Genomic DNA, 23,945 nt, shown 5'->3' with positions numbered 1-23,945 from the left:
TTTTAAGACAACAACAAGAACCCCTTAAAAACTCCTGAAGGGTGCTGAGAGAATTCAGGGTTTCATTTTTTACAAATCTCTATGAAATGTTTCAGGTACCGGGTTTGCAAAAAACCTAAAGCAGAGCTGTGTTATGAAAGACCATTTATAAGGGACACTTTTCTGATTTAATAGTCTAGTTTTCCTTATAAGGAAGCCTGCAAAATTTTGATCCAAATCCAATTTTTGGCAGTTTTTGCTGTGTCAAAATAAATTTTTCAGCAGAAGTCCGCTGATAAAAGAAAATTTAGATTAGCTGTAGTGAGGGCCGTTTCTGCCCCTAAAGTAGGCACTGCAGTTTCCAGGGATAAAATATATACGCGAGGTAGACGTACGAGTGAGCAAGATACCTGAACTCCTTACTTTGCCATGCCTGTGGCATGAAGACGTCTTACTTCAAGGAAGTGGTAGATAAGTTTTTTTGGGATTTATACAATGAGATAGAAAGTGCTTTGTGCCTTCCTTCATTTATTCATTTTTAGGGCTACCCCTTCTGTGCATTTGTTTACCCAGATAAGAAGCCCATGAGAAATCTTGGCGGGTGGGTATTTGGAGAGATGGATGGATGGAGCTTCGGAGAAATGCGCTATTGGTTTGCTTTACTGCGCCAGAGCGATGGGTAGACAGACTGACAAACACACAACCAGATCACTCTTTATACTTTTGTACAACTTAAATCCTCCAGGAATCACATAGCCATGTATAAATATTTATATATTCTGATAATATACTTTTTGTCGGTAAACATTATTGTATTCTTTCTTTAGCTGGAAACTAGGAACGCAGAGCTTAAGAGACTTAGCCAAGGCCTGAGAGAGTTTTCGAAAGAAGCAGAGCTGTATTCAAGCAGCTGTGTTTTCCAGGCTGGTTCAATCACTAGACCACATACACAATTTTAAGGTTACAAAGACTGACTCTTTCGCATAATCATATTAATGATCTTTCTTTAATCTGTGCAGTCATTTTCACATGCTTGGATCCAAAGCAAGAAAACTGTTGGCACAATCTATAGGAGGTAATCAGACTACAAAGCTACAACGTTACAGCAAGCTGTAATTTCAAGTAACCAAGCTAGCTTTATTACTGCAACTGTCCCCACAGAATGCTTATGCAGCACAGCCACGAAGTCAATGGGGTATTTAGATGCAGAATTAATGCAGGATAGAGCCCAGTGTAAAGAACAAACACAATAAATAAAACACATTGTAGAGGAATAGGATGTAAATGCAGAAGAAAATGGCAGAGCAAAAAAAATCAAGTGAACTGAATTTAATATTGACATTTAACCATGCATAGTTTGTTCCTATTGCTTCTCTGCGTACGTGGCTTGTTTTAACACGGGTGGGTTCTATTTTTCAGTAATAGAATGAGAAAAAGTTATTCAAAAAGTTTTAATAAAGCCTATAATTGGTGCTGTAGACCATAAGGAGATATTCCTAGACAGAGAGAGGGGGAAGGCAGAAAGAAAGAGCAAAAGAGGAAATCCAGAGAGAGTTAGAGTGAGAAAGAAACAAAGAAATAACAAGATAAATAAAAAGAGAGGAGGAATATTTTCACATCAGACTATCTGCAGCTAGCTTGCTTTTGACTTTCATACTCTATTTAAAAATACAAAATTGGGAGCATTGAAAAAGAGTTCCCAAATTAGCTTTTTAATAGAGATCGGAAGTTAAAAGGGGGCCGAGTCATGGGGGAAAAGCTATTCAGGATCAGCGCCAGGCCAGAGCCAGCGAAGAGTGAGGCCAGAGCACGCCCGAGAGAGAGCCAGTAAGTTTTATGAAGTGATGACATTGTAAATCACAGAAAAATCTCTTCTACCAATAAAAGCCAAATGACATTTCTAGTTTTGCTTTCTTCTGAGCATTGGCAATAGGAAAAGAGCAAGCAGAGATATAGGAAGTATTTTGAAGAGGAAAGCGGTTCTGAAGACGTCTAATAAAGATGGATTCTGGATGCTTTGATTTGCTTAAATTCCTTCAGCCACTGAAAGTTTCTCATAGAAGTTTTAGGATTCGCTTTGCACACAACAATTCCTGTGCCCAGCACACAACTACTAGTCTCTGTATTCTAAAGATTATAATATGTTGCATTTGCATAACCTCATTAACTAGTCTGCAGACACTGTGATGCAGCTTACAAATATTATTGGGGGAAAATGTTTTGGGGGAAGATTACTCATGACCTGACATTCAGATATTAGTGTTATTTTTTAACAGTTGCATTGAACCATCAGGGATTAGACAATGTTGAGACACTGAACTGAATCGATTGGGGTTCTGGTGTCAGAGTTTCCAGGCTACATTTTCCAAACCAGGGAATCTGAGTCTCGAAGTGTTGGAGGATCTGGAGGGGGTTTATAGATAGACGTGTGTGTGTGTGTGTGTGTATATTTTCTTTTTTAAAAACAAGGCCTTGGTTTAAGCGCCCTCAGAGGAGAGGCGTGTTACAGACAGGCACCCAAAATCCCCCGGCAGACGGACCCTGGTGAGCGGTGGCTTTGCCAAGTCCCTGCTGCCCCTCTGCGTCGCACCCGCTGTGCCCCTGCCCGCCCCCCCGCCCCCCCGCCAGAAGCGCCACATCTGGAGGAACATCTGCCGGGTTACCGGGGCCAGCCCCGCCGCACCCCACCCCCCCCCCCCCCCCCCGCCGCGCTCGCTCCGGGTGACACCTGCCGGTGGCCGGGGGGGGCGCGGGGGGGATTGGGGGGTGTTTGGGGGGGGTGAATGGGGGAGGGACCCGCGGAACCCCCCGCGCAGCGCGGAGCCCCCGCCTGCCCGCCCCCCCCCCCCCCCCCCGCGGAGCTGTCCGCCGCCGCGGTGCTGCTCGCCGCCGCCGCCGCCGCCCCGAGCGCTCCGCGCCCGCGCACACCGCGCCCTCCGCGCCGCTCCGCGCCGCTCCGCGCTGCCGGCAGCCGCATGGCCGCGGGGGCGCTGGGCTGGCGGCCGCGGCCGGGAGCGCCCTGCGGAGGTGAGGGGGGGGGGGGGTGACCGGGGTGGGCTGGGGAGGGGGGGGGGGTACGGGGGGCACAGCGGCCCCGGGGGGGGGGGGGGGGGGGGGGGTCGCCCGCGGTCGGGGGGCGCGGGAGCCCCGGTTCGCTCCGCCGCCCGCCCCCGAGGCGCGGGGGCCCCGGGGCGGTGGCGAGGCGGCCGAGCTCCGCCGCGCACGGATCCGGCTCACTTTATGGAAGTCGCCGCGGCCAGCGGCTCCGCTCGCCTTTGGGCTTCTAGTCATTTGCTTCGGGGAGACTCGCCCGCAAACAGACAAATGAGCGGGGGTGCCAGGTCTGTGAGTGCGCGGAGTCCAACTTGTGACCGCGGATGAAAGGGGGATGCTGGGGTGGTGTGGAGACAGGACCGGTAAGCGCTGCCGAGGGGCAGAGCAAGGCAGAACGGCAGGACCAGGGGGACGGGGACAGGCGGGGGGGAGGAAGAGGGGGGAAGATCGGCTTAAGTCCAGATTTTTTATTTTCACTCCTGAACGTAGCCTCCTGCCCTGGCTAAGGTGCTGGTTGGAGGTTTGTGATGCTGCAGGAATAACAGCCCATTTTCCTGTCCAGGAGAAGGGACCTCACCTGCCCGGTCCCCACCTGCCCGAGTGTCAGGGGCACAGAGGGAGCTCCCCGAGGGACCGGTGAAGTTCATCCCATACTTTACCCCCCTCCGTGCCCCCCCCCCGTGCCGCTGCTGGCACATTAGCATGCAGGGTAGGCTCTGGTGTGTATTTAATGACTCCATTTGCCGGTGCCTCTGTTAGCTCACGCCGCCTTTCTTCAGTCTCGCTTCAGAGCCTGCCTCCGCCAGCCCCACCAGCCGGGTCCAGCTCCCTGCCACGGCCACGCGGGTGGGCTCCCCGGGACCTGGGTGCTGCTTCCAGCTGGGTTGGGCAGCGAGAGCCAAGCTCCGGGCGGTGCTGGAAGGGGAGGGGGCAAACCGAAGCAAGCTGAGGCGAGAGAGGCAGGGAGAGACTCCGTCTCGGCAGTAATGAGGGAGAAGCTGTTTAGTCATCTCTCTATATATGCTTTCACAATGATGATCGCATTTACTGATTGCTTCTGACTGCATTTAGAGAGGGAGTCAAGAGGCAGGCAGCACAGTTCACCTTTTATCCTGAGGAGTCACTGCTCCTCCTTCCTTCCCGTTCCCCAGACTCAGCCCTACTTTTGGGCGCCGAGCGTCTCCTTGCCAGGTAAGGCACCGCCGCGAGCCGGCAAGACGGGCTCTCTGGGCGGACGGGGAGGGAGGGGAGAACTTTGCATGCATTTATCCTGAGCCTGTTGCTTTTGCTCCTAAATCTCTCCAGTGGACTGAGGGAGTGAACGTTTTGCAGAAAGTTTTATTATCTGATGCGATCACAGAGGGAAAGGGATGTGTGACTGACGGAGGATATCGAAGCTTTGGCTGACATATTTTGCTTTAAGGCAAATGTATCTCTGCTGTCTGAGCCTGACCCAACAAGGACAGGAAAGGAGAAAATGAATGATCTCAAGGCTCTTTGCTCCCGTTAGCAGTGTCTCATCAAGAAACTCACAGTATGTCTTGTGGTCGTATTTTAAATCATCCCTGTCTGCTTCTAGAAAGGGAACCACGATGAGATTTTTGTTTTGTTTATGCTTTCATGAGACTACGAAGAGACATTTATTAAAGTAAGGCACTGCCGGTGGGAGCTAATGTGGTAAGAATCCATCATTTATTTCTTGACCCCTTAGGTGAACAGAAATAACGGTGTTCTCTGAAGTTTTCCTCCAGAGCTTTACTGACCTAGCCATGCCTGTCAGGTTTTTTGTTTGAAACTGGGATGGAACCACGGTGCCCAGGAAGCGGCTGCAGCGCAGACGACCTGCGGGAGCCAGCGGTGCTCGGGGAGGGACTGGGATGGGTCGGGAGTCCTGGGAGGGGACAGGGGCTCACGCCACAGGCTTTTCTGTCCCTTTGGCTTGCACCATGTCACTGTCCTCCTAATTGTCCAAAGAAAACAGATTCTTTTCTCTACAGACACCGACTTTTTTAAATCAGGAGGAGGCAAATTATTTCATTTCGTGTACCAGGTCTTCTAAATGTCATCAGCAGGGTACTGATCTTTTGTTAACTAGTTCCTTTCAAATTACATGCAGAAATTATGGTAATTAAAATAAGAAGTATGTCTATAGCTAAATATATGCTTGTTAGAATTAAAGTGGGTCTGTTTGCTATGCGAGCTGAAGAGACTCTGTCGACCATACAGTATATTTTGTGCCTGGCCAATTGCTTTCCAGCCTAAAAAGGGCTGGTTAGCAGTTACCAAACCCCAGGCATGCGGGAAAGGAGGATTCTTCCACATTCTGCGGATGAACTAGTTACTTCATATCTTTCTTACTCAGCTTAGTTTGTGCAGCCCGGAATTACAGATACAGTCCTATCTCTGTCTTCATTTTCTGTCCCTTCCTTTGGGGAGGGGTGCACTTCCAAGGACTCACGGACAAGAAAAAGCAAAAACTCTGCAATAGAGGATTTCATTACTCTTCTCCCCCTTGGTTCTTCAGACAATTTATAGCTGAAAAAGACAATTTTTTGTGTGTGTATTTTGAGGATAAAATGGGACAGCTTTAATGCAACTTTGAAAATGAGGCTGTGTGCACTATGTTTTCTTAACCAGCTGCATCTCAGAGAAATGGGAACTAAACTTCCACAGAAGAATATCCCTCTCTTTATCCATTTAATCTCCTGTCTGTTTCAGACCCGAGATATTTATAGCTTCCCCACATATACCACTGGCATAGAAGGACCCATTTTATCTTTAAAAATTGATTTAAAAATGTGTAAGTCACTTCTGAGTTACCAGTGCTTTATTAGAACAATTATATGTGAAGTATTTATAGTGCCTCAGCAGCTAATGTAGGTAACCTGGAATTTACAACCAAAGTTATAAAAGTACAGAAGAGATTTCTAACGAGGTTCCCCTGAGAAATCAGGGGAGATGAGGATTCAGGGTTCTGTAGCTGGTCAGGTCACTGTACGTCGCCAGTAGAATGTCGCTGGTAGAATGACTGTGGTGGTGCTGCTAATTGAAATTAAAAAGCAGAGAAGACAGTTTACCAGCAGGGAAAACAGGAACAGGATGCATTATCTTGGTCCCTTGGTTATTTGCCTGTATATGTTTGGTGATTAATGAATGAAATGGTTCTCATTTTGCTGCCTCCCGCGTTGCAGTCCTGTTCTTAACGCGGTGTTTTGTAAAAGTTCAAAGATCCTCCACGGCCGGTACAAGAAACCGGCGGCTCTGCCGGCGGAGCCCCCAGGCTGCCCTTCAACGAAGGGCCGGGCCGTGTTTTCAAAGTTGTGCAGAGAAAGTTGGCGGTGCTGCGCTCTGCCCCTTCCCCGCGCAGGCGGCGGGGCCTGGTCGCCAGGGCTGTCAGTCTGGCACTGTTAACGCAATGAATTCCCTCTTTGGGGGAGAGAAAAAGTAGTGCGTAGTAATATTGAACAATTCTTTATAGGAAAATATTGGGGGATGTTTGCTCCAGTGCCGTGCATATAAGCAAAGTGTCTCCTCGGGATAAACGTCCCCGTGGATTATTACAGGTTTCGTAATTACTTCCAGTAGCAGTAAGATGCTTGCACGAGGGATTTCAATTGTCCTTTAGGTAGTAAAATTGCATAGAAAGATACTCCACATTAAGGTGATGAACGTTAATGTGCCCTGAGGAGGAAGAGCGTTTCTGTGAGCAGTTTAGTCATTTTCACCACAGATTGATTCCATCATTTTTTATTCAGTATTTTGATGGCCTGTTGAAATCAATAATGCTGCAGCCTTACTGGCTGGAATGGCAGCTTTCATACAATTAAAAAACTTCAGAGTAAAACTGCCTAGAAGGATACTGTGTAGAGGATATTACTAAGCATTGAGGGTCTGAGTCAGTGGAATCAATGGAATTTCCATTGATAAATTGACTTTTGATGGGGCCCCTAATGCACCTTACACGATAATGGCACATTTCTCCAGATAATTTTATGGTAGAGTTAGAAAAACATTGGGGAAGTGGAAGAAAATGCAAGTCAAAACAAATGTTAAATATTGTAAGAACTCTGAGTAAAGACTAAAAAGAAAAAGAATTCATGGCTAGATCAGAACCACAATAACTAATTTCAAGAGAACGTTGGCTTCCAGCGGCTGAGGATCTGGACAACTCGGGATGTTTTTCATCAGAAAATCAAGAGTGCAGTGAACATATTTCATTTCAACCTAACAGTCCTTCAGTTCTTCAGCTGAGGGACTTCTGCCTCTGTTAGCCAGGAAAGAAGATCTCTTCCTGCTGGGAGAAAGTCATCCGGCTTTGGAGGCTTCCCTCCTTCTGAAGTTCTTGGTACTCAGCCGGTAGCTTAATCCATCACCTGTCATGCCCGGGATTCAAGCTTCCTGCTGCTCAGGGATTCTGCTCAATGTTTCCCTGAAAGTCAGAATTTTCCTCTGGTTCGGTGGAGGGGTGCAGTTATTTCACAAGGGTAAACCCCATCTCCAAATGAAAGAAACCAGCAAAAAACTGGTGCTGAGGTCAGGTCTGTAATTAAAGGGGGAAGAAAACTAATGAAAACCAGGGAAGATTTTCTGTTTCTTTCAACTGAAAATGTTCTGTGTGCAAGATCTGTTACATATTGAAGTTTTAAAGACTGGAAACACAGCTCAGTCCAGTCGTGGCTTTTCGTGGCATACGATTTCACTGCGTGAACTGCAAGCTGATTTCACTGGAGTTCCCAGCACTTTCTTGACAGCTGTAGTTAAACTGATGAGCACATGAGGCTTACACCTGGGGAATTATGGATTAGTCTTGTTTGTAAGGAAGCAAATATAAATTAGTGTGTTTATGCTACTTTTAAAATGCTTTTAATGAGGAATCATTTGCTATTCAAAATTTCAATCTATAATAATGCCATAACCCCGCTGAGCTGATTATCATATGCCTTGTTTCACATCATTCTTCAAATGGGAGATGAGGGCAAGCCAGTTGTTTTCAATTCTTGTGTAGGTACCGAGTTCTGACTCTCTAACACAAGGGGCAAGACACCCTGCTTGACTGTGTGCTGTGTTTTTGTTTTGGTCTCTATTCTAGATGGAACTGATCTGACTTCCAGCCGGTCTCGGGAGCAGCCTAACTGTCTTCTCCAGTAACAAGGCCTGGGCTCAGCATGGCAGCAGGAGTAGCAGCGTGGTTGCCCTTTGCCAGGGCAGCTGCCATAGGATGGATGCCAGTGGCCAACTGTCCCATGCCACTGGCTCCAACGGAGAAAAACAAGAGGCAGGATGAGCTCATCATTCTCAATGTGAGTGGCAGGCGTTTCCAGACCTGGAGGACTACACTGGAGAGATACCCGGACACTCTCCTGGGCAGCACCGAGAAGGAGTTCTTCTTCAACGAAGACACTAAGGAGTACTTCTTTGACCGGGACCCTGAGGTCTTTAGGTGCATCTTAAATTTTTATAGAACTGGCAAGCTCCACTATCCAAGGTACGAGTGCATCTCTGCTTATGACGAAGAGCTTGCCTTCTATGGCATCCTCCCTGAAATCATCGGGGACTGCTGCTATGAAGAGTACAAAGACAGAAAGCGGGAAAACGCAGAGCGGCTGATGGATGACAACGACTCAGAAAACAACCAAGAAGGGTCCATGCCATCCCTGAGCTTCCGGCAGACCATGTGGCGAGCCTTCGAGAACCCCCACACCAGCACCTTAGCCTTAGTCTTTTACTACGTCACCGGTTTCTTTATTGCTGTCTCTGTGATCACTAATGTCGTGGAAACTGTCCCTTGTGGCACGGTGCCTGGAAACAAGGAGCTTCCATGTGGGGAGAGGTATGCTGTGGCTTTCTTTTGCTTGGACACGGCTTGCGTGATGATTTTCACAGTCGAGTATCTGTTGAGACTCTTTGCGGCCCCAAGTCGCTACAGATTCATTAGAAGTGTGATGAGCATCATCGACGTGGTGGCCATCATGCCGTACTACATTGGCTTGGTGATGACCAACAATGAGGACGTCAGCGGAGCCTTTGTGACACTAAGGGTTTTTAGGGTTTTCAGGATTTTCAAGTTCTCTCGCCATTCCCAAGGCTTAAGAATCTTGGGCTACACTTTGAAGAGCTGTGCCTCCGAGCTTGGCTTTCTCCTCTTTTCCCTCACTATGGCAATCATCATCTTTGCAACTGTGATGTTTTATGCAGAGAAAGGGTCCTCGGCAAGCAAATTCACCAGTATTCCTGCTTCCTTTTGGTACACTATTGTAACCATGACAACACTGGGGTGAGTATTACTTTTTCTTTTCCTGAGCAGCAGGCAAGCCTGTACTAGGAGCTTGACTTCAGTTACTCCTAAGCATTTTCCTGGGTGCATGGTTGAAAGGGGGCTGGAACTGTTTAAGGGCTTGACTGTTCTTTGCCTTACAACTTCTGCAATTTATGCTTATGTGAAGTTGTATAAAACAGAAAAAGCACTTACACCCACTTGACAAATGCTTGGCACAATGGTAAATGAGTGCAGGAGGAGCAAGGCTGTGGAGTAGCAGGTCCTGTTTCGCACTCCTTCTGCAGGAGAGAAAAGTTAACAGGAGTGCAAGGCTGCTGGCAACTAGAGCTTATGTTTTTTTCAGACAATCATTTGAGCCATAGATTTTTCAGAGAGTTGCTGATGTATATGTTGTATCTTTTTGCAATGTTGGTCGTTGTTTCTTCACTTGACATGCCAGGAACTATATTGCTGAATTCAAATGGATATTGTGGGCCACTGTACTGAAAGTACTCAGGGATCTCCAGGACATGACCTGTTTTTTACTTAGTTGAGCAGGATATGGGCTTCTTTAATGGTGAGTTTAAAAAATAATGCAAGTATGCTGTAGCAGTTGCAGGAGAATTTCAAACATTCCCATGGACAGGTACAAAGATAATGATATCAAAGTGAGGGGAATGTAGCCTGGAGGGCACTTTTTTACCTCATATTTCATTTCTGTCATACAGATGTTTCTACTGAGGTTACAGATTTGAGCTTCTGTTGCTCTGAACTAAAAGCTTTGTAACCAAGCCCTCACCCTGATGGGGTTATGTAAAAGAAAGGAGGCATCACAGGCTGCTGGTTCGGGCAGGCACGAAGTTATGATCAAACACAATCTCTTAATTCCACACATCAGAACCATACACAAAGTTTGTAGTTACTTTGAAAAGAGTTTTCCCACTGGAGAGTTTCATATTCAGATGTAGACAATTCTCATTCTTGCCATATGCTGACCACTTTTTCTCTAAACTGCTTTTGATTTTAAACACTTCTCTGTGCCTATTATACATGAACAGGCTCACAGTAGCACTTTTAAATTATTAAAATCATAATTCAGCTGTCAGAAAGGCGCAGAATCTGAGGATATGACAACTGCAAGTCTGAATTTCTTCATTAAGTGAAAATGTAGAACGTGTTTGTCATAGTCACCAAAAGATCTCTTTTTCCTCCTTTTTAACATCTAAGCAAATTTTGCAAGTTCGTATGGCAAAAGCTGAGTTCCTTACCCTGGAAAAGAAGTCAGTGCCTCCTCAGAAAACAGCTGGGCTTTGGATCCCAGCACTCGCCCACCCTGTGGTTCAGGTTTCCAGATTCTGACAGGTCCATACTGGTCGGTCCCCACCCTCCTGTCCCCACCAGCACACCTGAGCCGCTCAGAGGGACCACCCGTCCCGGGTGGCTTGTTTGGCTCCTCTCCACGGGGGGGAAATGCATGAAAACACAAGGATTTTTCTGGTGTCTGTTTAGTAACGATCACACCTATCTTTCTACCTGCACACGCTTGTGCACGTTCACACGTCTGTTGCTGTATCTCTGTGACAGGACAGTCGGGGTCAAGGGGACGTGCAGTGTTGCTTGGGAACAAACCCACTTTGTGAAATACGTGCAGAATGTGCTGTGGTGCGATTGAGTCTCTGTCCCTGCCAGGGCACTGACTTGCTCTTGTTCTCATCCCCTCCCTTTCTGAATGCACGGGTCGTCAAACCGGAGTGCTCCTGAGGACTTTAAAGTGTTCTCAGCCTGTTGTAATCACAGAAATTATAGATGAACGAGTGCTTTAAATGAGTTGGCAAGGCAAGTATTTTAAAAATTAGACATTTAAGCGCAGCTTTGTAAGAGTTCATTGGAAAGGGACCTATAAAATGCTGTCAAAGCCTTAAGGCTTAAAACTTCTAGTATTACTTATTTGGGTTTTTTGTTGCAGGATTTTAATTAAAATAGCTGTCTCTAGCAACTAGTCGATCAGCTAAGTTTAGTGTTGTATCACAGACTTACAAGAGACGGAGAAACCTCGATACTGGCAAACCCCAAAGGGCCCTTGTGCTGCCAACACCCCTCAGCCCACGCCCGTGTTCAGCGGGTACCTACCGCCTCCTTATCCGAGCACCCAGAGCCAAACACCCTCCGTTGCTTGCCCAAAACCTGTGCTAGAGAAAGGAGTTGCTACCACGAGCCATAAAAACCTAATTCCTGCCAGACCGGCTCCTCAGGGCCCCGGCCGGCCGCCCCGAGAGGCGTTTGTGGGGCTGGTGGGGAGGGCGGTGGGGCCCCAGCGCAGGGGCAGCGCTGGCGGAGCGATGCCGATGCCGGGGCGCCCGCAGCAGCTCCCGCCACGAGCGCTCAGCAGCTCCTGAAACGGAATTTTTGGCCTCGGCTCATTTCCACCTTCCCGACTCCCACCACGTGGTGTGGGTGGTCAGCACCTCCTGGCCCCTTTCACTTCCCTATAAATCCTCTCAGTTTTGGCAAACTGGAATTTTCACACAATATTTCATATTTATGACTCTTTCAGAAGTCATTTCAAGATGTTTGGAAGGATCTTGTTACTAATGACAGTACTGGCAATTCCTATCGCACAGCCGTCGCCAAAAATGCAGCCAAAGCCCCAAAGTGCTTCTTAATACATCAGACTTTGCCTGGCTAGTGGTTGCCGGTTCACTGCTTGCATTTCAGCAAAGCTCGGAGCTTTTATGAATATCCTAAATATTTTCTGCCATTTGCCTTTAAAAATTCAGCCGACATTTGAAACAAGAACTTACAAAGCACAGTGGGTTTTAACTCAACTCTATACACATATGTATGTATATTTTGTTCTGAACACGGAAACATTTAAATCCAGATAAGTGAACATTTCCCTGATGCTGGAATTCCACCATCGCTCGTGACAGAGTGCTTTATGAAAGTGATTTGGAACACGCAGGATAACTTTTCCCATGTTATTAAGACACTAAAAAGTTAGCTGCATTTATAGACAAGGGAAAGTTTACTTACAACAGACAAACAAGGCTAGCATTAGGAAACCATTGACTCTCCTACTGTACCGTACATCAGCTGCTGTTATTCCAGATTCCTCAGTATCTTTAGGACACAGCTGATTTTCCAGATGATACATAAATGGAAAAGCAATACAACTGCATTTCTTCTTGAAGGTGAAGCACTGTTTAAAATAGGATAAATGCTGCTTTTGGTGGGGTTACTATGCAAATCAGTTTTGAGAAATCCAGGACGGCTTGCAAGCTCCTTAGGTACTTAACAACCCGAGGAGATAGGTACAACAGGTTTTCTGGAATGGGAAACAATGCAAAGGAATTAAATTATACTGACCCTGCATCTCGGATCCCTCTGCTGTGCTCACCAGCCCTGGCTTAACAGAGGCTGTTTTTAATTTAGCATGATTTAAATTTTGCTCAAGAGGTTTTATAATGAAAGCATTATTCTTGGGTGCATCTTAAATCGATCTGAATTACTGAAACAACTATTCAAAGTTAATTCAAAATCAGCTACCCAATTCACGCAGAAACATTTTCCTCAAGAGGCCAGCATCTACTCGTCTTCTCTCTCACCCTTGTCTAAAACACCGACACGATGAACAGTAGCCAGGCCAGCAGCCTTTGTCTGTTCTGCAGGAGGTTTTGACCCCAGGACCCTCCATCGCGGTACCACAAGCGCTGCCGAAAGCCACAGAGGAGCACAGTGCTGGTTCCCATCGGTGGCATTTGGGTTTTACATCTATGTAGAGACAGTTAAGTCATCGTAAATTCTGTGATTTTGTTACCAGCGCGTTGGTTTTACTCACTTTTAAGTAGCACGTGGTTACGGATGGGGCAGCCTCCTGTTTCGCTGCCCACCAGCGCGCGTCACGAACGCGGCTGCAGGACGAGACCCCCCTCCCGCTACCAAACCCCACCCCGTTTCTCCCCAGAGCACGTATTTTTCTAAACTTTCTATAGCTGTTTTCATTTCACCCAACAACAGCAGTCTGTTCCAGGCTCTCGGGCAGTGTCTGCAACCTGCAGCGTAGGCAGCAAATTGTAGTTGTGAAACCCAAAGTGCCACGTCTCCCGGCACCGTCCCAGGGCACAGCCAAGCGCTCGAGGGCCCTGCGGAGCATCACAGCCCAGCTGCCCCGACGGATTTTGTTCTGGTTTGAGCTTAGGGATACGCTGTGTGATTTTCTGTTGCCTGAGGAATGTTGAGCTCCCACAGCTCAGCGCCCTCGGGGCGGTCCTTGGAGAATCTATCTTCTGTCTGACTGACTCCCTTACAATTTGCAAGAACATAATGGTTTCGAGAACGCTATCCCTCTCATGGTCAATGGGTTTGAAGGATACACATCAGTGCACTTGGACAACACAGTCCTATCTATAGAATTCATTTAAGGAACCAGGTTAAAGCTGGGAAGTCAATAAAACAGACATGCTGGCCTGGTTATGTCAACAGCCTGATCTGGAGCAAGATCTGAAATTTCTTACAGTGTTTATTAGCTGAGAGCAGGGGTTTGGGGTGGGGGGCTCTTTGGGTTTGGCTTGGTTTGAGCCGGTACCTTTGCGGGTCAGAGTGAGCGCAGGAGAACTGACACCTGATCACCCCCGCTGAAGAAAACATCATTCTTCATCTTGCTTATTTCTTGGGCTGTTTTTTTTATTGGTATTCAATCATGGATGAGAGAGGGGATGAAATTTAGGTAGTGAAATAGGATGTGAAATACTTGCTGCCAAACTGTTGACAGCTGGACTAGCATGAACTTACTGAACACTGACCACGTTTCTTGCAAATGCTGCCAGCTACCGTGTGAACAGAGATGTCTTTGCAGTTATTTTTCCAAGGCAGAGTACTGAAACCACTCAGGCTGATAGTAACCTTCATTCACCCTCCTTCGTGCAAACTAAGAGGAGTTTGCAAAGTAAGGAAAATAATAAATCATCTCTGGAGCGCTGCCATTCCCGGCTTCTCCGGAAAGATTGCTGTTTGGCCCAGTGATCATATTGTGCGTGTCAGTACTTCAATAACTGCCATTAAACTGAATCAGAAAAATTGCTTTAATAGAAACACTACTTTGCATATTTAACATCATCGATGGAAAGATGGATGAGATGTGGGATATTTCCTTTGTAAAGCAAGGCGCTAAAATTTCATCACTCTCACCATTTCCTACACAGTCAACAATTCTTATATCCACAGGCCAAAGAACTGCTTGAATTTAATATACAGAAAGTCCAATCAGACAATGAATTGATGGAGCTACACAAAGAAGCCATTTTCTTGAGCTTTCATTCTCTTGACTCCAGCTTCATCTTATATGAAATGTGTATCAATTTTCTTCTCCTAATGGATTTACAGATACTGTGTGCAGAATGTCTTTGTATCAGAAACTACAGATGGAACCTTTTCACTTCACTGTCTTGATGTAAATCTCAGGCAAGCATCTCATTTTTGAGCTATTTATATTCACCACAACCCCAGAAGTATTAAAATACCTTTATTCATTCTCAGAGCAAGTGGAATTCACCAGATTTTGCTTTCTCTTAAAAAAAAAAAAAAAATTATCTGTCCATAAGCATTTTGTGGCTTTGGATATTTGTAACAATTGCACATATGTGCAAGCACACCATTTTTAATGTGCAAGACAAAATAACTTTCCTTTAGGGTAAACTCGTTGTAGGAGAAGTAAATTATTTTGAATAAGGCCAAGTAATGGTACTGGCTAAAATTGTAGTGTGACTGCAGAATTTACCAACAGAAGCCTTGGCAGAGATGCATCTATAGCAACTGATTTATTATTTCTCTTCTAAGCTCCTTTTTCTTTTTTTTTTTTTCCCTTTCTTTCTAGCAGGCATCACAGTAAGCACCTGAGAAATACAGATTAGAGATAACATGGTATTTTCATTGGAGATGAAGGGAAGTGATTGGCTTGCTGACTGGATCTGAGCTATTTTTAGTCTCATAAAATGATAATTTCATAACAGTGCTGACCCACTAAAAGTAATTAGTTTACAGAGATCAACTGAAAATGAGGGACAGAGTAGCCACTGTCAGTCAGAAAGCAGGGAAAGGGGAAGTGAAGTTAAAGGCCCTGCAACAAATTAGCCAAGACTAATTACGCCTCTTAGCTGATTACAGCCCAGACAGCCGGAATCAGTTTTCGGTGTGACTGGTGAGCCCAGACGAGCACAGAGGGAGTTTCTGCGCCACCCGTGTCCCTGCAGCCCCGGAGGCAAATCCGCCACCAGCCACCCCGGACGTCACGTCCTCCCCCAGGCCTCCTCCCTCCTTCCCTGGCACGGATCTAGCGTGGGGCACCTGAGGCACAGAATGAAACTCCTGCCCCACTGTGATATTAGCAAAACAATATGAGACATTCTTATTGCAATTTCTTAAGGGATCTGTGCATTCTGGGCAGCCGAAGCCAGAATGTGGGAGTACCCGTGACCAAAACCAGCTTATTTCTAGGCTCTAGAGGAGTGTCCCAGGCACTGTAATGCAATCACCTCATTAAAAAGAAAAACAAACGAACAAACCAAAAAATATAAGATAAACAGAGGAACTTTTTTTCCCCAGCACCAACCAGCATTCTTCCCGGCCACCCATCACACTCACAGTGGACTCCAGGCTCGGGTGCCACGGGGCTCTGCGTGAGCACTGCCCCTGCCCCCCGGGCGGTGCAGGGTGCTTTCGGTGGGAGCAGTGCACCACCTGCATTTAACGGCCGTGTCTCCCCCCCCTTCACTCCAGCACACGCAGAAGCACGCAGGGACGGAGCCGCCAAAGCGTGTTATCAGAGGACACAGCGGGTTTATTTATTTTTAACGCAGCACAAGCCTCAGAAGTGGCGATATCCGAACCTAGCAGCTGGCTTTTGTGCTGCTCACGGAAGTGCTCTGGCAGTGTGCTTTCGTGCGTGACCCTGGCGGTCAGAGCACCCATGGGCCGGCCCTGGTCACCTCTCCAGCCTCGCCGAAGGGTGCTGGCAGCCTCAGAGACATCCCAGGGCGAGCACCACGGCTCCGTAGAGTTGAAGAAGAAGAAGAGGGCCACAGTTAGGTCATTTAGCCATTGCCTTCCCACTCTCACTGCTTCGACATCCAGCACAGAATTTTTTTTGTTCTGTCCAATTCCACCACATCCACTGTGAATTTATTAATATTTTCCTTTGGTGCAGGCAGGATGCTGGAATTTTTTCCTGCGGACCAGGAAGACAGGCAGGGTTCAGCCAAGCTCTGCCGTCTCCTGGACAGGCAATGCCTGCAGAAACAGATTGTGCCTATTTAACTATTTACCACTGCTACATTAGAGCACATTCAAGGGCTGTAATTCACCTCTTAAAGTCACAAGTAAGTGTGGAAGAGTTATTTTAAAATCAATATCTAACAGAACGCCATTGTTCCAACATTAAAACCTGCTGGGAAATTACTAGGAGGCATGTGGCAAGTCAAATCACTGCCTGCCAGAGGAGGAAACAATTCATTACTCCTTTAAAAGGTGCAAGTCTTTACTGGCTTTTCGTTCTGGTTTGCAGCCTCAGAAATGACACTGGAGCATCTGGCTCTTTCTTTCCCTCATTCTTTCGTGATTTCACTCTTTTGTTCTGGCTCTACATTGTGGACTTTTTCTTACTTTCTGCGCAGGGCCATGAGGGGTTTGGGGACGAGCACTGCGATGGCATTGTCACTGCTGTCACTCCTCCTGATGGAGAGTGGCACTCTCTGTATGAATTATCTTTCACCTATGAAAGCATCTGCAACAACAACAAAACCAAAATGGGCAGCCACTCAAAGTCATTTTCCGAGGCGGCTCTTCACCGCGCGGGTTCAGGAGAGCCGCTGAGCAGATCGCCTGGGGAAGCCTGCTGCTTTGGTCTTGGCTTGCCATCTGCGGCAAAATTAAAACACAGATCAGCTTTAGCTTTTTGCCTTTAGGACCTTGGGAAATCTGGCTGATGTACATCCCCAGAAAGCCCTTGCGAAGGATTGTTTGCTTCTGAAGAGAGTGGTCCTGCAGAACCAGGCTACGGGCCCCTGCAACCCGAGCTTAAACAGAGGTGCAGAGGCCTCAGTGCAGCTCTGCCGTGGGGGCTCCTGGCGCCGGGGTCACACAACCCCAGCAGCAAGTCCTGGTGCCGGGGTCACACAATCCCAGCAGCAAGTCCTGCCCGTTGGCAGGGAAGCAGCCGTGGCTCCTGAGCGTGCACCGCGCGGGGCTTTGCTGGCGGCTCCTGCAGCAGGACTCAGCCCCGGCTCCCCCGGAGCTCACCCCACCGCGCCGCGGGAGGAGCGAGAGCCGCTGGGTTCACGTTTAACAGCTCCTGTTGATCAAACACCACGGCCTCAACACCACGAAGTGCCCTTAGCTTTTTATTACGGGTAGTTATTTCTCACGTACTTACTGCTTTATTCTTTCTGTACACGTGATTCCCCTTTGCCATCTAAAAGACACACAAACTGCTGCTGTTTTTCTCATCTTGCCTGTAGATACAGGGTTTCACATCCGATGTGAAAACAGCAGATGATAAAATCTTGAGTCACTTTCAGCCTTTAATATTTAAATGCACAGCCTCAATAACAAGATTTCACCCCACAAACAGACAGCCCCCTTTTTTTCTTCTCTGCACTGAGGAAAACACTTCTTACTATTATTTAATTCTGCTAATTTTCTCACCCAGTTGCCACAGTCCTCAATTCCATGTCTGTATGCTCTACATGCACTTTTGGGGTGTAACGGTGACATGGAGACAACACATCATCAACAGTGCACACTTTTCTCTATATTTGTATGACCTGGAGCACGAGGCAGCCATCCTCCTTAAATATTAATTACAGTCAGTGTGGTAAGGACAAAAATAGCACTTTATTTTTCAATTGAAAAGGGTAACGCAAGCCAGCTATTCTTGCAACCTAATGCTTGGCAGAAGTAAGCTATCTTCCAAAGGAAAGCTACAGTGAGAGAAAGCTGCTCTGAGCTGTTTTCTCCTAGAGTCCACCTACTCCAGTGTCCTCGTTTGGATCAGGAACGCTCTTTGGAAGCAAACTCAGCCATCCTGTCCTTGCTGCAGTTCGGCTCACAGTGCCAAGGGGTTTCAGAGCACGCAAACTGCATTCCTTCTGGATGAAATACGGCTGGAAGATGCACTCCAGGAATGCACCTCATGCTCTCTTACTGCTAATGGGCATTCGGTCCATGGACCAGACGAGGACTGGTCTAAAATGAATCCTCCCCACGTTGCGTGCAGTAGGGATGCCCGGTGCTCTGCACCAGCTCAGCTCCTGCCGAGCCGCACTACCTGCTAATGCAGATATCAACCGCCTCTTCCCCTGCAATTGATTTCAGAACTCGTTCTCAATTATAATCCTGTTTTAGTGTCTTCTGAGGTTTACGTAGTCTCTTGGCCTTTTGTCATCAATATTAAACTGAGAAAAGCTCCAATTGCTTCTTTCTGCCTCTTCAGAGGGAAGATAGGAGTAGGCTGTTGTCGATTTAACAGACTCTGACACCTCCGTTACTCCACTGCATGAGAGCCTTTTTCTAGTAATCAGTGTCTGAAATGAGTAGAAACAGGCCTTAAATTTACCACTTTGAACATGAATCAATGAAGCATTATTGCCAACACACATCCTTCACTGTCACACATTTCAGTTGTGCTGTTGGTTCAGGAAGATTTAAAACCCCGTCTTCCACCCAGCTTTGCACCTGTGAGATATCCTTTTTATCAAGCTCACTCTCTGATCTCTGCATAATTAGCCAAAATACAAAATCCCTAGCTTCTGCCGTGCATGTGTGTGCTTTAAAACTTCCTGCAAGACCACTAGATTGTGTACAGATGGGCAATCACGGTCAGCTCACAGGAGGCAATCACAACTTTTACTTGGTGCCTCTTTCGTTTTCCTGCCTACTTGCATCTGCCTAACCGTCTGTTCGTCAATCCAGGGAGCATCCATCATGTAATAGGATGAGTCCTACTGAGTCAGACACTCTGCTTCAGTTCATGAAATGAGTTGGCAAGATATTCTAGCCTTGGCACGATAAATGCAAAAGACTTCAGCCCTTTTAGATATTTTTCTGCTACAGAGGAATAGCAGGCCAGATTAAATAATAGAAACATTCATTCAGCAAGACAGCTGTTGAACGAGAATACGCAAAACAGATGAAATTAGATAAAAGTCATCTCTCTTGCTAAGGGCCAAAACAAGTAATAAGGTAGGCTGAAGGGATACAAGATTTTGGGCTGCAAAGGGCTGAGCAGGATGAATTCCACCACTAATGAGCTTAGTGAATAAGCTCATTACCTAACGAGCTCTATTGAGCAAGCTTGATTTCCAGCCTAGGGAATGCCTTCTGAATAGATAAAACATAGGTAAACAGCTCCATCAGTTTACGCACAGAAGACTTATCTGTAGCTCAGGAGCAAAGTCATGGCCACTGTCAGATTCTTTCCTGAAGGTGTAGATGTCAGGATGGATCAGAGAAGCAACAAATGTAGAGGCTCTTTTTCAGTTTTGACCTTTCGTTACAAATTCTGATGCAAACAAGGATGCACACCAACAAGACTTGTGAACACACATGTCCCAATAACTCTCCTCCGGCATTAACACAGGACTGTTCTACTTTCCATGTAAGACACCACGGAGCTGGACTGGGTAACCTCCGGAGGTCCTTTCTGACCAAAATTATTCTGCAGTTGAGCAACGCTCCTGAAATGGTGCCTCTCTGTGGCTCTCCATCTGAAACCCCAGCCTTGCTTGGGAAGCTGTCAGATCACGTGCCAGTTTAGAGGTCTTGCCAAATGGCCCAAAGCTCACATCCACACTGTCATGTGGACAATTTATTACCCAGAAAGGAGGGAGTCTTGAAGTGTCTGGTCTGTAAGGAATAGTCCATCGTGTACCCACACGCTGTTTAGCATAGTTTTCAATTATGTTGGCTTGGAATTGAAAGGAGAAAATGAGATTTCAGAAAAGGAGAATAGATCTACAGATGTTGAAAGAAAAATCTTTACAACTTAATTTTGTCTTCTACATAGTAACGCATGCACTCATTTTTACTATTTTTATTTTTCTTAAATTTTCAGCAGATACTGACATATTGTTTAAACTGTTCAGTTCCTCCAGTTGTGCCATTCTCAGGCTCTCCACTGTCCATCCCTTGTTATCATCTGAGCAGAGCTAAAAGACGTTTGGAGAGGAAAAGGGAAGGAGAATGTCTGAACTTCGCAGTAAAAAATAACTTGTAATTTCATGGGAGGTAAAGATTTTTAGGAGAAAACAGGTGTTCAGTCCTTAAAAGTATGGACATTTAAACCTAGGCACGCATGCTCTCAAGTGCACACCACAGTGTAAATAAACATGTAGACAGCTCACTTGCACGTGTCAGTGTATATTCACATGACTGCAGCGTGAAAGTCTGGCACCAAATGTAATGTGAACTGAAAATGAATTTCAGCAACTTTTACAATTCATTTTTTGACAGAAACAAAGGAGGCATCCGTAGCTGCCTCGTTAGCCGTGCCCGGGGGGGTTCGTTTGCTGCTGCAGCACATCAGACCCACTGCTCAGGCGAGGCTGTGGCCGAGGGCGTCCTGCCAGGACTGCTTTATTGACAGCTTTCACAGCCCCTTGCAATTTTATCTATGTAAATAATTTTTAATGGTTCTCCCCACTCTGATCACAATGTGTATCAGGAGTAACTTCATTGCAGTCGTGAGTCACACCAGTGAAAAACAAGTGTCATCGACAGCTAAACTGGGCTCTGTGGATTTGAATAGGTCGGGGTATAATGTGGGAGACTTGTTATGCACTACTTTTATGGGAAAGCCGTTATGGCAGGAGATGCCTTCTGGTGTCAGGCCTCCCCAGAGCCGTGTCTCATCTTTCAAGTTTACCAGTGGTTCCCTTGGACATCCCGTGAAAAGCAGCAGTCTCCAGCTCGCAGTATTAGACACACTATAGTTAAGGCACTTAAGAAAACTGTTGGATAGGGTTTGTGTGCCGTTAATAACTGCTTCCCTGGCAATATCAAAACAGAGTGGGCAGACCGCGCATCTTCTACCTCTAGGACTTGACTATACAGTAAATTAAATCCACCCATTACATCACCACGAACTGAGAGACGGAGTATTTATCTAAACATCTGTGCATATTGAATGCTTTATCTGCAATGTGAAATACTTATAATGAAAACTGTTGGTGACTAAAAGCAAGTCAGACAAGGATTTGTGGAATTTTGTAGGGAATAAGCATAGCTGGTGCACCCGGCGCTCGGAGCAGCGATTTCAGCGGCTGTGCCGGCAGACGGGCAGTGAAACCACGGGCTGCAGCAGCACGCAGAGCCCCGGGGCACCGCACAGCCCCGCGCCAGTACCAGCACCTTTGCTGAACACGGCCCACAACGTCAGACAGCTCAACACAGCTGCATGCCGGCAGTGTTAGTGCAACCCAGTAAAGGAGCAGGAGTTGCCTGGCAGAGCTCGTTGAGTATCTCCAAGCAGAGGTGGGCAGCCAGCTTCCCTTCCCCTTGGTGTGTGCCATTTAATTGATTGCTCTTAGCTTGTTCTCAGCCTCATTGCTGGATTGCTCAGAAATATCCACCTCTTTCTCTAAAGGTCAGCATCACATTTGATACAGGATACCATAAAACATGTTGCAGAAGTAGGATGTCTCGTGTCCTGCATTTCTGGACAATGTTTCTCCCTCATGAGCTGTCACAGTGGCTTAGCGTAATGGGCTTCTGAAGGCCAGATATAACTGCCAAGGGACGAGGTGAAGAGGTTTTTAGACAGCCTTGACCATTTCCCTCATCCAGTCCTATCACCAGGGAAAGATATAAATGAAGGTACAACAGCATTTTTGCTTCTGTGCAAGCTCTTGCTATGAGTCAGGACAAAAAGCTTCATCAGAGCAAGGCAAAATGATGATAACTTTGTGCTTCCCATAGCAACCTCCAGCAGGCGTTTGGGAAGAACCTGATGACCGTTTGTCAAATAGCTGCATGAATCTCGGTGCCAGCATTCTCAAAGTCAAGTGAGACCTAGATTCCCTCTCTGGCTGTGAAATGACAGAGATCCAAAGATTTCTTCACCGTGCTCTGCATTTCCAGACACCCAAAAGCAGTTCCCGGCTGCTGGACAACAAACTTTATAGATGGAAAAAGGTCTGATACACTGAATCCCCCCAGCTATCTGGAATTTAAGGGGGTAAACGTGCACAGTCAGATATCCCACAGCTGAGAGCCAGAGGTCCAGAGCGGAGGTGGCCTGGCAGTGGCCATGCAGTAAGTGTGTCAGTAATCAGCTCAAATGGCTTACTTCCAGATGTGCAACGCAATCTAAATAAAATATCAAAGAACTCGATCTCTTCTCGCAGATAAAAGGAGAGAATGGTGAAAAACCCCACATTTTAGATGTCAGAATAAAAGATGCTCTACAGGTCTATGTTTTCCTGCTTTATAGGAAAAGATTGAAAATGATTTAGCAAAACGCAAACGGAATTTGCTTCTTTCCCAGACGCTGATTTATTATTTAATACTAAAATACTATAAATAACAAATCTGCAGAATCATCTAGCCAAGAAATGTATGCATGCATGTAAAGAAACACATACGCATCTCACCAGGCTCTGCCAACATATTGTCATTCAGCTCAGCCTGCGGATGGGCTGTTTCTGCTGGGGGCGTGAATTAGCGAAGCGGTTACGGCTGTTCCACCCCTGCCTCGCCTCTCACGTGCTCCCAAGTATTTCTGTCACCGTCACCGGCCTTTCCTCAGAGTCAGCTTTGCCTGTAATTTATCAGTTGTGATAGAGAATAGCTATACGTTTTGCCAGAAGAAAAAGCAGTTCGCCTGTGCACCACACAGTACTTTGAATTAGAAAGCAGGACATCCGTGGCTCAGGCAGTTGAGTGTTCTTCAAAATTTTACCCAGCAACTTACTGAAGTGAAATATATGTATTTGGGGACAAGTACTGCCACACAGTATGTAAAATGGTAAATAGCAGCAAAATTAGTCAATTTAAGTTACAATATAATGTAAGGCTTTGAGCTTTTACTATATAATCCGTTTTAAAGTACTCTTGGATACACTGTTCTATGGTAAAATTAGATTTTTAGAAAAACCTGGCCTACAAAATATAGCCCAAATACTTAGCATAACAAAATGTAATCATAGGAGTCAGTTTGCCATCTAAGATGCAATGCATCCTGTAGATCTTCTTTTCCACTTATCTTTTAAATGCAATTTTCTGTCCCACTCTGTTGAAGACCAGGTTAAATCAATAAAATAAAAATAGCATTGTAATATTATATCTTGTGGCAAAAGACTAACGTCATTTCTAGTCAGTAACTGTAAAAGTGATAAATCCAAACCAGATTTTACGCAAACATGCAAGTCTTTGACGGTCTTTATCTATATCACTGTTTGTCCACAGAATCAGGCACTGAACCCCACTGACACCAGACACCAACTTCCAGCAGTTCCAGATTTGTCACGCTATCATGTCCACAGAGAAAAATCACTTAATCGAGAGCAACCACACCTCCAAATACAGGATAGTGGGTTTTTTAAGTGTTTTTAATTGCATTTTCATCCATTTCAGAAGAGATTCTTTGTTTTCTTAAATAACGCAATCT

At 46.3% G+C, this 23,945-nt stretch overlaps 1 protein-coding gene across 5 annotated transcripts in view; it reads left to right on the top strand.

Annotated features, from left to right (window-relative positions):
* Positions 1-2,925: 2,925 nt before the first annotated feature.
* The window catches only part of KCND3 (potassium voltage-gated channel subfamily D member 3), a 131,546-nt gene continuing 110,526 nt past the window's right edge, over positions 2,926-23,945 (top strand). For 2 of the 5 annotated variants that reach the window (XM_033009495.2, XM_033009492.2), the window contains exons 1-2: positions 3,840-4,224; positions 8,123-9,307. In XM_033009495.2, coding sequence (XP_032865386.2) covers positions 8,199-9,307 — 1,109 coding nt within the window. In that variant the 5' untranslated portion in view covers positions 3,840-4,224; positions 8,123-8,198. Of the gene's footprint in view, positions 3,007-3,299; positions 3,321-3,839; positions 4,225-4,485; positions 4,711-8,122; positions 9,308-23,945 lie in introns of those variants that run through there. The other 3 variants (XM_042799902.1, XM_033009494.2, XM_033009493.2) reach the window with 3 other exon arrangements.

This window comes from Tyto alba, unplaced genomic scaffold (genome assembly GCF_018691265.1).
Source record: "Tyto alba isolate M040663 unplaced genomic scaffold, T.alba_DEE_v4.0 Super-Scaffold_30, whole genome shotgun sequence".
Lineage (NCBI taxonomy): Eukaryota > Metazoa > Chordata > Aves > Strigiformes > Tytonidae > Tyto > Tyto alba.
Note: the sequence above shows the minus strand (reverse complement) of the source record. Positions and strands in the feature narration are given on the sequence as shown.